Source organism: Nanorana parkeri, unplaced genomic scaffold, assembly GCF_000935625.1.
Source record: "Nanorana parkeri isolate BGI_ZX_2015 unplaced genomic scaffold, ASM93562v1 scaffold441, whole genome shotgun sequence".
NCBI lineage: Eukaryota > Metazoa > Chordata > Amphibia > Anura > Dicroglossidae > Nanorana > Nanorana parkeri.
This window is the reverse complement of record NW_017306709.1, coordinates 966,042-980,235: the sequence shown is the minus strand read 5'-3', so window position 1 is coordinate 980,235 and position 14,194 is coordinate 966,042. Positions and strand designations below refer to the sequence as shown.

The 14,194-nt window shown below is 42.3% G+C and overlaps 1 protein-coding gene across 2 annotated transcripts in view; it reads left to right on the top strand.

Annotated features, from left to right (window-relative positions):
• Nucleotides 1-874: 874 nt before the first annotated feature.
• RIOK2 (RIO kinase 2) overlaps nt 875-14,194 on the top strand; it is a 32,153-nt gene continuing 18,833 nt past the window's right edge. Inside the window, exons 1-4 of one of the 2 annotated variants that reach the window (XM_018560219.1) lie at nt 875-981; nt 2,787-2,925; nt 7,342-7,458; nt 9,210-9,385. In XM_018560219.1, the coding sequence (XP_018415721.1) occupies nt 916-981; nt 2,787-2,925; nt 7,342-7,458; nt 9,210-9,385 (498 nt within the window). In that variant the 5' untranslated portion in view covers nt 875-915. Of the gene's footprint in view, nt 982-2,786; nt 2,926-3,831; nt 3,966-7,341; nt 7,459-9,209; nt 9,386-14,194 lie in introns of those variants that run through there. The other variant, XM_018560221.1, reaches the window with a different exon arrangement.

Sequence of the window (14,194 nt, the reverse complement as noted above, 5' to 3'; positions counted from 1 at the left end):
GGGCAGGCTTTACAATACATGGGCAGCAAACAGTCATTACAGTACAAGGGCAGCAACGGGGCAGGCTTTACAATACATGGGCAGCAAACAGACAGTCATTACAATACAAAGGCAGCAAAGGGGTAGGTTTTACAATACAGGAGCAGCAAACAGGAAGTCATTACAATACAGGACAACACATGGGCAGTTGTTAAAATACAAGGACAACAAAAGGGGCAATAATTACAATACATGGGCAGAAAACAGACATTCTTCACAATACATGGGTAACAAAGGAGCAATCATTACGATACATGGGTAACAAATGGGCAGTCACTATACACAGACCTTAGAACAGTCGTTAGCTAACACACCAGCTGCGATCTGCCCATCAATGAGCACCAGTCTGGGACGCAGGTCAGCTTTGCAATGACTGACATATTACAGACACCTGGGGCTCCCCTATGAGTTGTACAACAAATCCCAGCAAGTCTCATCAGATCAGAACTTCCATTCCACTAATAACAACACCTTTGTCAGTGTGGATGACGGTGATAGAAATAAAGCCAAAACTCTCATACCTGGTGCTGTGCGTGTCACTAGCTCTCCTTCTGCTCCCGCCCACTTCAAACTTTACAGTTTTCTCCTAGGCAGCCAGGGACCCGGCAGCACCATAATACCAACAACAAAGCATTTTCATCCTTCCCTATAAGATATTCCTCAACAGAACACGATATATTTCCGGATAATATTTTAATATTCACATCACCAACCGTAGTCGTTCTAAATTACAACATTTCAGTTACAGAACAAAAACAGATATATCGGTACTATAGTGCTGACAGGACTCTCCCGAAGGAAGTGGCGTAGTGACGTACGACGTACAGGTGGAACGCAAGTGTGAATTTGTGCGTTGCAGGCTGCCAGGTGGTCAGCATGGGGAAGCTAAATGTGGTTCTTCTTCGGTATCTGTCCAGAGATGACTTCAGAGTGCTGACCGCGGTATGTGCGGGTTTTGTGGTGATGGGAGGGGCGGTATATACCGGGATGGGAGGAATGGACGGTAGCCTTGTGTCTGTACAAGGGCTATGAGCATTGTGGCCCCATGTCTACTTCTGATAGTTGTACCGCACAGGCTCTGGTAGTCGCTGGAGTATTTTTTGTTGCCATGCGGCAGTTTTGTAACTCGTAGGTTGGATGCCAGGGCTGTTAATTTTCTTTTTAACACCCCTTATCACCCCTCTATGCATTATTTTCAGTAATACTAATGACATTTGAATACTTATAATGACCAGAAAACAAAGGAACACAGTGAAAGTCTTCTTTAGCTGAACTTTGCATATAAGGTGTTACAATACATGGGCACCAAACAGGCAATCGTTATAATTGTACGCTGTCAACAAACGGGCAGTCGTTCTAATGTACCGTCGACAAACGGGCAGTCGTTCTAATGTACCGTCGACAAACGGCCAGTCGTTCTAATGTACCGTTGGCAAACGGCCAGTCGTTCTAAGGTACCGTTGGCAAACGGCCAGTCGTTCTAAGGTACCGTTGGCAAACGGCCAGTCGTTCTAAGGTACCGTTGGCAAACGGCCAGTCGTTCTAAGGTACCGTCGGCAAACGGCCAGTCGTTCTAATGTACCGTCGGCAAACGGCCAGATGTTCTAATGTACCGTCGGCAAACGGCCAGACGTTCTAATGTACCGTCGGCAAACGGCCAGACGTTCTAATGTACCGTCGGCAAACGGGCAGTTGGTACAATATGCTAGCAACAAACGGGCAGTCGGTATAATACACCATCAACAAATTGTTACAATACTTGTACCGTTGGCAAACGGCCAGTCGTTCTAATGTACCGTTGGCAAACGGCCAGTCGTTCTAAGGTACCGTTGGCAAACGGCCAGTCGTTCTAAGGTACCGTTGGCAAACGGCCAGTCGTTCTAAGGTACCGTTGGCAAACGGCCAGTCGTTCTAAGGTACCGTTGGCAAACGGCCAGTCGTTCTAATGTACCGTCGGCAAACGGCCAGATGTTCTAATGTACCGTCGGCAAACGGCCAGACGTTCTAATGTACCGTCGGCAAACGGCCAGACGTTCTAATGTACCGTCGGCAAACGGGCAGTTGGTACAATATGCTAGCAACAAACGGGCAGTCGGTATAATACACCATCAACAAATTGTTACAATACCCAAGCAACAAAGGGGCAGTTGTTACTATACATGGGCTAAAAATGGGAAGTTGTTGCAACAAATAGGCATTCGGCTCCTAGAGGAACATATGGGCCTAAACACGTAGCATGTTGCTTGTGGTGAAGCGTGCCTGCAAGGCTGTGGAGGCATGTGGTGGCTAGGTCTTTGTCATTCAGTCTTTCACCTACCCCAGAAAGGTCACATGGAAACGGATACAGAAAAGGTGATTAGTCAGATTAGGACATATGTGGTACGACCTAGGTCCTTGAGTCCTTCCTCTCTGGGCCCACAGATCAAAAAACATGGGCCACCAGAGAGGTTTATCCTATATTACAATACCAAGCTCCCTTCCAGCCAGGTTTAGTTTTAATGGTTCACAGTTCTTGCCATGGAATTTATTTTTAGGGAACCTCCAAGACCACTCCAGCTCCATCCCTTGCTTTTTCTATTTTTTTTGTCTACAGCAGATGTCTATTTCTCTTATACTGAGTGCCGTCACTTAGTGACATGTGACTCTGTGGCTGTGTTTCCTCTTTGAGGTAGGAAGAGAACATGGAAGATTCCTGGAACATGAGTTTATCTTGTAAAAAAAAACATGAACTTTCTTTTTCCATTTAGGTGGAAATGGGTATGAAGAACCATGAGATAGTGCCGGCAAGTTTAATAGCCTCTATAGCCAGTCTCAAGCATGGTGGTTGCAACAAAGTTTTGCGGGAGCTGGTAAAACACAAACTCGTTTCATACGACCGCACAAAGAGTAAGTATTTTCTTTAATTATTTTGTGTTCCTATTTATTACCATTTATAGTACTTGGGCATCTGCTTGGGATCATAAAGTAATAATGAATCCAGATCAAACAAATGTACATTGCCCAGCAATTCATTTCTTTACATTTTTTCCTCTAACACTTAGTCATCATGTTTCCTCACTGCTGACTCCAACTCGTGTCAGCTCTGCTTCCCTGAACTTCCTGTCCAGTACAAGATCCCAAGGAGACAGCACAGTCTCCAGGAGATGTCCATCTACTAGCTTGGAGAAGGAAGATGTAAGATGAGGGCAGGGGAGTCTCTTGTCCTGCTGTGTCTGTGGAGTCATACACAGCTTATTAGCGCACACACAAGGGTGGCTCCATAGGACCCTGCAAGGCAAAGAAAACACCCTAAAACAGCATATCAGTGCCAGTTCTCAGTGGACCAGCTTGTTCTGCAGTAAATTTACATTTTTAAACATCAAAAGCAGCATCCATTTTAAGTGATTTCATCATCATTAGAAGTAGCTTAAAGGAGAACTATGAGGCGTGTGAAAATCACTCAGCCTCATAGTTGGAGCCGACGTATGACAATGAAACTGTCACAGGTCGGCTCAATAGATCGGGAAGTGAGCGAACACATAGCGTCGCTCGCTCACTTCTCGATCCTGTCCCTCCAGAGAGCCGTGACTGTCACTCACGGCTCCCTGCAGTGATTCCCCCCTCCCCGCTCTGATCCTCCAGCGCTGACTGGCGGAACGGATGGGGGAGGGGGCGGGTACAGCTGGCTCTGCCTCTAGATAGGCAGAGCCAGCTGTCACTCACGCAGCTGGGTGGATCTCTACAGTAATGTCGGGATCCATTGAGTTTATCTTGTAAAAAAAAACATGAACTTTCTTTTTCCATTTAGGTGGAAATGGGTATGAAGAACCATGAGATAGTGCCGGCAAGTTTAATAGCCTCTATAGCCAGTCTCAAGCATGGTGGTTGCAACAAAGTTTTGCGGGAGCTGGTAAAACACAAACTCGTTTCATACGACCGCACAAAGAGTAAGTATTTTCTTTAATTATTTTGTGTTCCTATTTATTACCATTTATAGTACTTGGGCATCTGCTTGGGATCATAAAGTAATAATGAATCCAGATCAAACAAATGTACATTGCCCAGCAATTCATTTCTTTACATTTTTTCCTCTAACACTTAGTCATCATGTTTCCTCACTGCTGACTCCAACTCGTGTCAGCTCTGCTTCCCTGAACTTCCTGTCCAGTACAAGATCCCAAGGAGACAGCACAGTCTCCAGGAGATGTCCATCTACTAGCTTGGAGAAGGAAGATGTAAGATGAGGGCAGGGGAGTCTCTTGTCCTGCTGTGTCTGTGGAGTCATACACAGCTTATTAGCGCACACACAAGGGTGGCTCCATAGGACCCTGCAAGGCAAAGAAAACACCCTAAAACAGCATATCAGTGCCAGTTCTCAGTGGACCAGCTTGTTCTGCAGTAAATTTACATTTTTAAACATCAAAAGCAGCATCCATTTTAAGTGATTTCATCATCATTAGAAGTAGCTTAAAGGAGAACTATGAGGCGTGTGAAAATCACTCAGCCTCATAGTTGGAGCCGACGTATGACAATGAAACTGTCACAGGTCGGCTCAATAGATCGGGAAGTGAGCGAACACATAGCGTCGCTCGCTCACTTCTCGATCCTGTCCCTCCAGAGAGCCGTGACTGTCACTCACGGCTCCCTGCAGTGATTCCCCCCTCCCCGCTCTGATCCTCCAGCGCTGACTGGCGGAACGGATGGGGGAGGGGGCGGGTACAGCTGGCTCTGCCTCTAGATAGGCAGAGCCAGCTGTCACTCACGCAGCTGGGTGGATCTCTACAGTAATGTCGGGATCCATCCCGGCTGCGGTGTCTCAGTATACCGCGAGCTGTAGCTCGCCATATACTGAGTTTTGGGTGACGGGAGAACGCTAGTATATGTCCTCCTGTTACCCTTAGGAGAACTATGGGGAAAAGCCCTAACCCCATAGTTCTCCTTTAACCCTCTGACTTTAATACCGACCGTCAGTTCAGGTTTTATATTAAAGGTTAACTTTGTGTTTGGGTAATTTAATGTTTAGGGTTTTTTTTTTGCTATTTAAGTATTTTTTTTCTTTTTGGGGGGGGAGGTTTGCCTGTCAAACTGAAACTGATGTTTACTATAGCAGCATGTGTAATCATTTTTATTCATTTATTTTCTGTTACGGGGTGCCGTGTCCCCCATTTGTGCTTCTGCATTGTCACCCTGGCATGCAAGCTTCTAAAGAAGACTACAAGTTGCCATATTAACATGCATTACTCGGGCATGGGCCACTGTTGTCACCATCAGAAAGCCTGTCCTGGGTTATGGAGCTTTTGTATTTAGACTACAGGGGATCAGCAGCACTGAGATGTAAAAGATGAATGAAGGTGAAAACAGTATTTTCTACCACGCAAAAAAATTGTTTAGTTTAGCTGAATGACATTTAGGTTACTAAATAATGTTCTACTATTTAATTGTATAGTAATTATTAAATAGTAAATAAATTGCAAAACAAATTACATTTAGGAATACAATTATTTTCCCCTCCTTTTTACATCATTTGTTGCGGCTGATTGCCTACAGCTTATTTGTAGCCACTTCCTGTCTAAATGTGTGCACTAAAATGATGGCTGCATGGCATTTCTTTAGGTAGGTCTCTGGACCATGCCTGCATAATGTGTGTGGAAAAAGCCACTTATTATCTACATCTGATGCTTGTGTGAAACGAAAGAGCACAGTTGTCGCCCTTTAACAGGAAGTCCCTGAAAAAGGACCTTCATGTCAGTATTACCAAGTATTATTTAAAGTGACACTAAACTCGGGAGTTAAATCTTAAAAATACATGCAAGTACCTTAACTATTAACAAAAATGTATTTTATTTGTCTCATCACTAAGTTTTTATAGATCCTGAAATCATCTCTGAATTGGTGCTGACACTTTCCTTCCTTCTGGAGGGTGGCTACTTTTGTTCCCCATGGTCCCTCCTGTGTTCTAATGTAGCCACCCTTCCAAGCTCACTCCCATGATGGACTACAATCATGTTTAGTTTACAAATTTGTATTGAGATTGTAGTCATTATGGGAGTGAGCTTGGAGCGGTGGCTACTTTGCAATACAGGGCTTATGAGGAACAAACTTAGTCACCCTCCAGAAGAAAGGACAGTACTTGAATGCATTTTTAAGATTTCACTCCTGAGTTTAGTGTCACTTTAAATGAAAGCTGCAGATTTAAATTGACTGAAAATGACTATTGAAATTATATTAACATAATAAATGTAATATAAGATTTTAGCAATTTGTGTTTACATATACTTTAAAGGACTACCTTACAGTTGCATTTTGGTTTACTAAAGGTTTTATTTAATGTAAACCATACTTTTATGGTTAACTGTTTAAAGTTCAACATGAGTGAAAACCTTTTAGCCATTTTCACATTTATCGGGGAAGGTTGGAGTGTCTGTCAGGTTTTTAAAGAGGAGGCAAAGGACAAGTCACCAGTATTGCCTGTGGCCTCCCTGCAGCTTATTTTTCGCCATGCTTTGTTCTTTACTGTGTCTCTGTTTAGAGGCAGCCATCTTGATAGAAGTGTAGTGGGGCTTTACTTCCTTATATGAGAGTTGGCCGGTAAGGAGAACAGTGAGTAGCACAGTAGTGACATAACTATAAATCTCATGAGACTAGCAATCCGGCACAGTACCTTTTTTAGATAACATCAGACTGCAGATTTACAGCTATGAGGCTCAAGGTGCTGGCTTGCTCTTAGGCCAGTCCCTAGAGCATCTCTCCCCCTCTGCTGCAGCGGTCTAAGGTCCTGTAAATCATCACGTTCTGTAAATTGTGTGTAATGAGGGCGGTGAGGGACGTTCCATTGCTGCAGCGTAGAAGACAGGTTTCAGGGAGCACTGTCACAGACAACCAGCTCGGAGGATCGGTGAGTATATCTTTGTTGCTTTTAGTCCTAGACCAATACGAGCAGTTAGCCCATGCAGTGCAAAGGTAAAGCCCCACTACAAGCGTTAATAAAAACAATTACTCTGAGTTATTCATTAAAGCTGCTCCGTCCCCTATTGGGCAGATTTACTCTCACTTCCTGATAGGACACTAGAAAAAACATAGGTATATTTTTTAGTGGAGCTGGGAAGGTTTAAAGCTTTTGTTGCTGTCTATGCCTTCTTGTCCTGTGACACCCACTACCCAAAACCCCTTTATGGGCATCACAGTGACAAAAAGTGTGGGAAAATCTCCCTAATGGGGTCACAGAAATTCAAACCCCACAAACTCTTTGCCGTTGTATCTAGAAAACAAACCCCTGACTAAGGCTTTAATCTGAATAAATCATTTCTCTGCTTTGTGTTCTAGCTGTTCAGGGTTACCGGCTAATTTATGGGGGCTATGATTACCTGGCACTTAAAGCTCTGTCTTCCCGGGATGTCGTCACTTCAGTTGGAAACCAAATGGGCGTTGGAAAAGAATCAGGTAAATGCAATTCAAAGGAAACTAGTGGTAACTCAGAAAAGCATTTCATGTGCTGACCAATCAGAGCTTGTTTTAACCTCCAGGGGTTATTCTTTTAACACAGATTTACTAAATCTACTGCATGTGTTTCATTTTTTGTTTATTGTTAGTAAGATTACTTGCCTCAAAGTATATGGTGGCTTGTATCTTCTGAGATTTTTCCCTTCATTTCCATTTTTGTAAAGGAGGATCTGATGGATTGCTGTGGGGTAGCATTAAAGCGAACCCTGCATGTAATTGCATGGTCCACTTCCCGGCCAAACAGCATGGAGCCGGCTTCCTGGCCAACCAGAAAGCTGGCTCTGTGTTCCCTCGTAGCACTGTCGGTCAGAGGAAATCTCCCTTTGACCGGAAGTTCCAGTGTCAGTGAAGGTATTGGAGCATTTGAGCGACTCCGAGTACTCGCCCAAATACTCGGTATGGGCACTTATACTAGTATCGTTATCGGTGCATCCCTACTTTGGACCCTGGCTCCTGGATGCTTTCTGTAGACACTAGTAAGGTCATTTAGCCTCATGACTGCCTCCAGTGAGAGTAGCGTACCCTAAATCCTGTGAGAATTGCCTTCCAATTGACACCTCCAAAATGCACCTGTGCTGCATTGCACCACAGTGCAATGAAAAAAATGCATCCTGCACAAAATGTTCAAGAATTGGTGTGCATTTCAACCCATTCATTTGAAATAGGCTGGTTAACATAGTGCTCCTAATGGCATACAAACACATGCATGCCACCGCAGTGCATCCTGGTATGAGTGGGCCCTCACTTTGGTCCTGCCGAAGTTTTATCAGACAGGAAGTGAGGGGAACTGGAATAACAAATTATTTTGTATAGTAGAATAGGGGAAAAGAGCCCAAAATTTAATTTTTATTTCTGCCTGGGTCGATGTTGCAGTTTCTATCTCCATTTTATTTCTAATGACATTTTTGTCAACAAGAAAAGAAGTGAAGTACATCTCTCTGAGCCCCAGGTAGCAGTAAAAGCTAGGTTTGAGTTCCATTCCTACCCTACTCTTCCCAAAACCTAAGAAAGAAAGCATTTGGTTCACATACACTTTAACTAAAGCTGTCCAGACTGCTTGTCAAACCTCAAATCGGGTAGAGCAAGAATATAGACAGATGAGTTGAATGGGTTAAATGATCCGTAGTACATGATATGTAGCCCTGTACCCCCTTTTCCACTTACAGAGCTAGGTTATTGTTTTTCTTTGAAATATTCATGTAATTTTATTGGTATCTATCTTCATTTTGTACATTTACCAGTAGCTGCCTCATTTCCCACCCTAGGCTTATACTCGAGTCAATATTTTTTCCCAGTTCTTTGTGGTAAAATTAGGTACCTCGGCTTATATTCGGGTCAGCTTATACTCGAATATATACGGTATATGAAAAACGTGACTTATCCTGTAAAAGTCAAGCTTGGTGCTGCCTCCTCTTGTACATCTTGAACCTTTTAATATGATGGATGGCCTCACTGACAAATACAAAGCCTTGGGAGGCAGGAGTGTGAAGGCCTACGCTTGACTTTGACAGATATAAGACAAAGTTTGTGAGTAATTCAGCTGCATGTGTAGTCGTTTTGACATGAGGTTTTCACTGAGTTTGGATATTTTTTATTGCACTCAGTTTGAATTGCCACGTTTGTGATGGATTTGATTTTAATATTAATTAGTGACCTTCTTATGTGCATTTTTTTACACCTTTTATATGTAGATATCTACATTGTTGCAAATGAAGAGGAGGAGCAGTTTGCATTAAAACTTCATCGTCTTGGAAGAACTTCCTTTCGCAATCTTAAAAATAAGCGGGATTATCACAAGCATCGGCACAAGATGTCATGGCTCTATCTGTCACGCCTGGCTGCCATGAAAGAGTTTGCGTATATGAAGGTAATTGCTAGAAACATTATTGGTTTCTGATTTTGACATGTTTGACTGAAAAAAGTACTGTACTCTGGGGGAAGCGGGGGGGGGGGGGGGGAATCACATCTTTCTTGCTTGGCCAAGCCTATCCTGCTAGGCAAGTCATTGGGCTGTAGCCAGGTGTTAGACTGTAATCCAGTTACCAGGAGAGGTGTATGTACAGGAGCACATCCCTTTACTTTCATGTGCTCAGTCTGTACTAATAAGCAAACTGGCCAACTGTGGACACTAGGCCCTAGGTATATAGACCAAGGCAACCAAGCAGCCAGTTGCATAGGACATTTAACATCACTAGTTACCTAGTTGCTGCAACCAGGATGCTGGCTCTTATGCACACACAGAGACAAATGTCCCCTTTCTACTACAATAGTGGATAGCTGCTTAAAGCTGCCCACACACCTTACAATTTATCTGCAGATTTTCTGTGGTCAGATGGAAAAGGTGCAACAGATTCCTCCATCTACACTTAACTCTGTGGATGGAGTAATCTCCACCTGGGCCAATCTGTTGCACTTTTTCCATCTGACCACAGAAAATCTGCAGATAATTGTAAGGTGTGTGGGCAGCTTTACAGTGTACTTCAGAATCAGTCTTCCAGTAGGTAGACTTTGAAGAGGTCCCAACATTTAAAGTTAGCACTTCCTTTAAATCAGTAAGACTGATGTCAGGAACACTAACGCAAATGATTATTTAAAAGACAAAAAGTACCTCTTGCTTCCATGCTAAAAAGCTTCTTTAGAGCTTGCTCATGTAACCTAATGCTTATGCAGTCAAGATCACTAGGAGCATTATGGGTTTTTCACATAATTAGGGAGCGATTGCACATCTTTTGTTTTCAATAGGACAGATCAGCAAGTTATAACAAGGAGCTGCTCAAAGCAGTTTGTTAAATATTATTCCGCATTTGCAGAACTTTTACCGTTAAGAACCCTTTTCAAATGCAGAGTTTATGCCTTTTTTGGTCCAGTTACAAGGAGGTCTTCTGATGTCTTTTCCAGTGACCATTTAAAGTGACACTAAACTCTGGAGTTAAACCTTAAATGCATTCAGGTACCTTTTAACTCCAAGCTCACTCCTGTGATGGGCTACAATCTTACGTTTAGTTGGCTAATTTGTATTGGGATTGTAGTCTCTGTGGCTAGCTTGGAGCGGTGACTACTTTGCAACACACACAGCAACCATGGGGAACTCAAGTAGCCACCCTCCAGAAGGAAGGACAGTGTCAGCACCAATTCAGAGATTTTAGGTTCTATAGCTGAGTGATACACAAATAAGATATACATTTTTGTTAATGGTTAAGTTACTTGAATGTATTGCTAAGATTTAACTCCTAAGTTTAGTGTCACTTTAAGTGTAGTAAACTCAGAAGAAATAAACCATAACTTTGTGTTTGGGGAATATTGGAAATTCAAAGATATGTATTTTTTATAAGGCAGTTACAATGTTAAAAGGTAACTGCACCTATTTTATATTCCTCCTAGTTACCACCCTCACCCACATCTTCCTCTCTATACTGTGTAGAGCATTTAGATGAAGCCTGCTTTATTCTCATGACTAAATGTATCGCTGCTGTTTTTCTACCAAGCAGAAAGTTAAATACTGTCAGGATAAAATAAATTACGAGTGCTTGAGGTTTAGGCTGATAAGCCACAAGTGTTAATATCCATGTGGAAAGAAGAGAACGTAGGCAAGTACAAGAGCAGACTGTTTTCTATCATCATTTTTCAGTGTGTGTTTAAATATTTGCAGCGCTTGATAAGTTGTCAGACAGCTTTACAAGCAAGCACTTCATGGAGTGCACAGTGACATTTTTCACAAATTAACAGATCTTAATTCTGCTTTTTATTTTTTGTTTTGTTTTTAAAGAAAAAATGTTAGACCTAGTACACATGTGCATTTAGTAGCCAGATTGCTTAAGACCTGTAAATATAAGCAGTCTAACTTGGAGGCTCTTCAGTGTTGCTATAAAGCCAAAGTCAGATTTGGTGGTAAATATTTTAAAGAACTCATCTAGGCACTATGTCTGTAATAGTCACATGACATAATTCTGTTTATGACTTTGCAGAAACCAAATCTCCTTTAATCTGTCGTGATATCAAATTCCTGTGTTCCCCTTTGTAGCAGCTCCTATAGTGAGTTCCATATATGTTTTTCAACTATATATTTTGCTTCTTGTTTGGCGTTCAGCTGGAATAGAGAAGCTTTTGTGTCTGGTGTTTTCTGGTAACTGATCTCTTTCCCCTGCACTCATTTGAAAATAGAGTGATCCCAATTCTTTTCAATGCTGAATTCCATAGGGGCAGACATGGCACTGCTCCAGTCCAAAAAGTGATGCACATCACAATGCCTGACATTTCCCTAAAAATGTGACTCTCCCGTTTATTGCTCCTAAAGTTTAATTCGCCTTTAATAGAAACATCTGCTGCGGTTATCCAAGGCCATAAGTGTGCATGTCAAATCCTCGCCTGCTCAGCACGACAAGGTGTGTGAAAGGAAATTATGGTTTCAGGGGTAATTTACTTTCTGATTTGTCCTCTGGTTTTACTCCAGCGAGTAAGGTACATTAATTATATTACAAGTAGACGAGCGGGTGTAGCTTTGAAAACAAATTCCAGCTTGAGCAAACATTGCAATTGAGAAAGAACTGAACAATCTGGGCTACTGGACATGCCTGGCTTATATAAGAGAAACACTGTTGGTTGCTAGTTTCTTCTTACTGGGCTTAAAAAAAAAATAGTGAACCTCCGTTTCATTTAATGAAGCCTAATGTTAGCACTGAGCATCTGAATTAAGCAGGTCAGCGGCACTCCAAGAACAGAGCTTGTGTTCTCCAAGTGCCAACTAGAGCTGCAGCTAACGATTATTTTCAAAATCGATTAGTTAGCCGATTATTAAGTTCGATTAATCGGTTAATCGGATAAACAATAAAAAAAATGGCTCCAGTGATGGACTACTAGTTTGTATTGAGATTGTTGGGGAGGAGGTGCGGCGTGAAGAGCGTGGATGCGGGCGGGTCTGGCGGCGGGTCTGGCAGCGGTGAGCGTGAGGTGGGGAGGAGGTGTGGCGTGCAGCGTGTGTGGAGCCGTGAACAGGGCCAACTAACCAGAAGCCGATTAATCGATTATTGAAAAAGTTGACAACTTTTTCAATCGATTATAATCGATTATGTCGATTAGTTGTTGCAGCCCTAGTGTCAACACCTCAGAATGCTAAGTATCCAGCATGTTTTTGTGCAGTAAGCAAAATAATTCTGTTCTTATTGGAGCTGACTGCAAAACTGAAGAAATGTGGACATCGCTTGTAACAATCCATTAAATATGTTAATGGTCTCATCTGCATCAGCTAATTGACAACAGCAATTTGACTGCTAGAGACAACATGTACCTTTTTTTTTTTTTTTTTTTTTTTCTTTCTCGTTTACCGGTTTGCTAAATGGTAATTTATAACAAATGCTAAAGGATTATTTCACCCAGTAGGTGTTATGTTGCACTGATGTTTACTTGATGTGGCACATTTTATTTACCACACCATATAATTTATAAGGGGTATAAACAAGGGGAATTCCCTTTTTCTAGAGAGCAAGGCCTGCCTGGTGATTCTGGAAAGATTGTATACACTGTCTTTTTGGATTGGTACCTGTGTTGAGAATGGCCAATCTGGGATATGGGAACAATTGAGGTGAGTCAGTTGCTGCTACGAGGTGTGCTGAGCCGCAGATGCACCTCCGGTTTTTGTGAAGGCTGGTTAAACTTTAATCCAGTTGGAGGTGTCATGCCTCAGTTGTGTTTTGTCTTGTATGATTCAGCAAAGAGAAGTTGCATCTCTCTGCCATCAAATGGGAAGGGGGTCAGGAATTATCGGACTGTTTGCCACGAGTAAGATGGCTGCTGCCAAGTATACTGGAAGAATGGTAGGACTTTATACTGTGGCTTGTTATACTCACCCCACCTTAATTATATGTGGCTTTGTGGGGGGCCTGTAAGAGCCTCTGAGTAAAAGGGGACCTACATGGATAGATGGATGGTAGCTGTAGAGGAGGACTCTGTGAAGCAGCTGCTGAGTCATTTCTTCTGAATATCCCTGTGGAATTGCTTCCTCTGGAGAGCATTTGGCTTTGTTGGTTCTCTTTATTCACATCCGGTATAACAATTCTACGTTTTTCCCTCTATTAGACATTTTTGCAGCACGGTGGATTTCATTTAAATAAAGTCGATTTTAAATCACTAGTTAAAAGGCTGGATTTAAATCAACTGGATTTAAATCATAATTTTTAAGAGCAACTGTCATCTCTGTCCCGCAGCGGCTCCTCTGACCCGCTGTTGATTCACCGACAGTCCCATTCACTTTAATGGGATGGCTGGTGATGCGGCAGTGACACAACAAGGTGAGGGACGTGGCGGGCAGCAGGCCAGTGTATTTGCAAAACAATAGGATAGAGGAATATTCCTGAACTTTGTTTTATGCTTTATGTCATGGTTACTGTGAAATTGTGTGAATGCATGAACGTCGTGCATGTTATCTCAGCTTGCAGAGCTTGGATTCATTGAATGAGTTTACCAAAAATCTAAATATTGAAGGATACACCACCTCATGCTACATAACTAAGCTCCATTTCATGCTGAATAAACTAAATTATTAATGTATCTTAAATAGAAAACTATCTATAGATGGATTTTTACTCCAACACATTTTATTAAAACAAATTTGATTTAATCCCTTTTTATTTATTTTTTTAATTTCCCCCCCCCCCCCCCCCCCCCAACAATTATTTTTTGA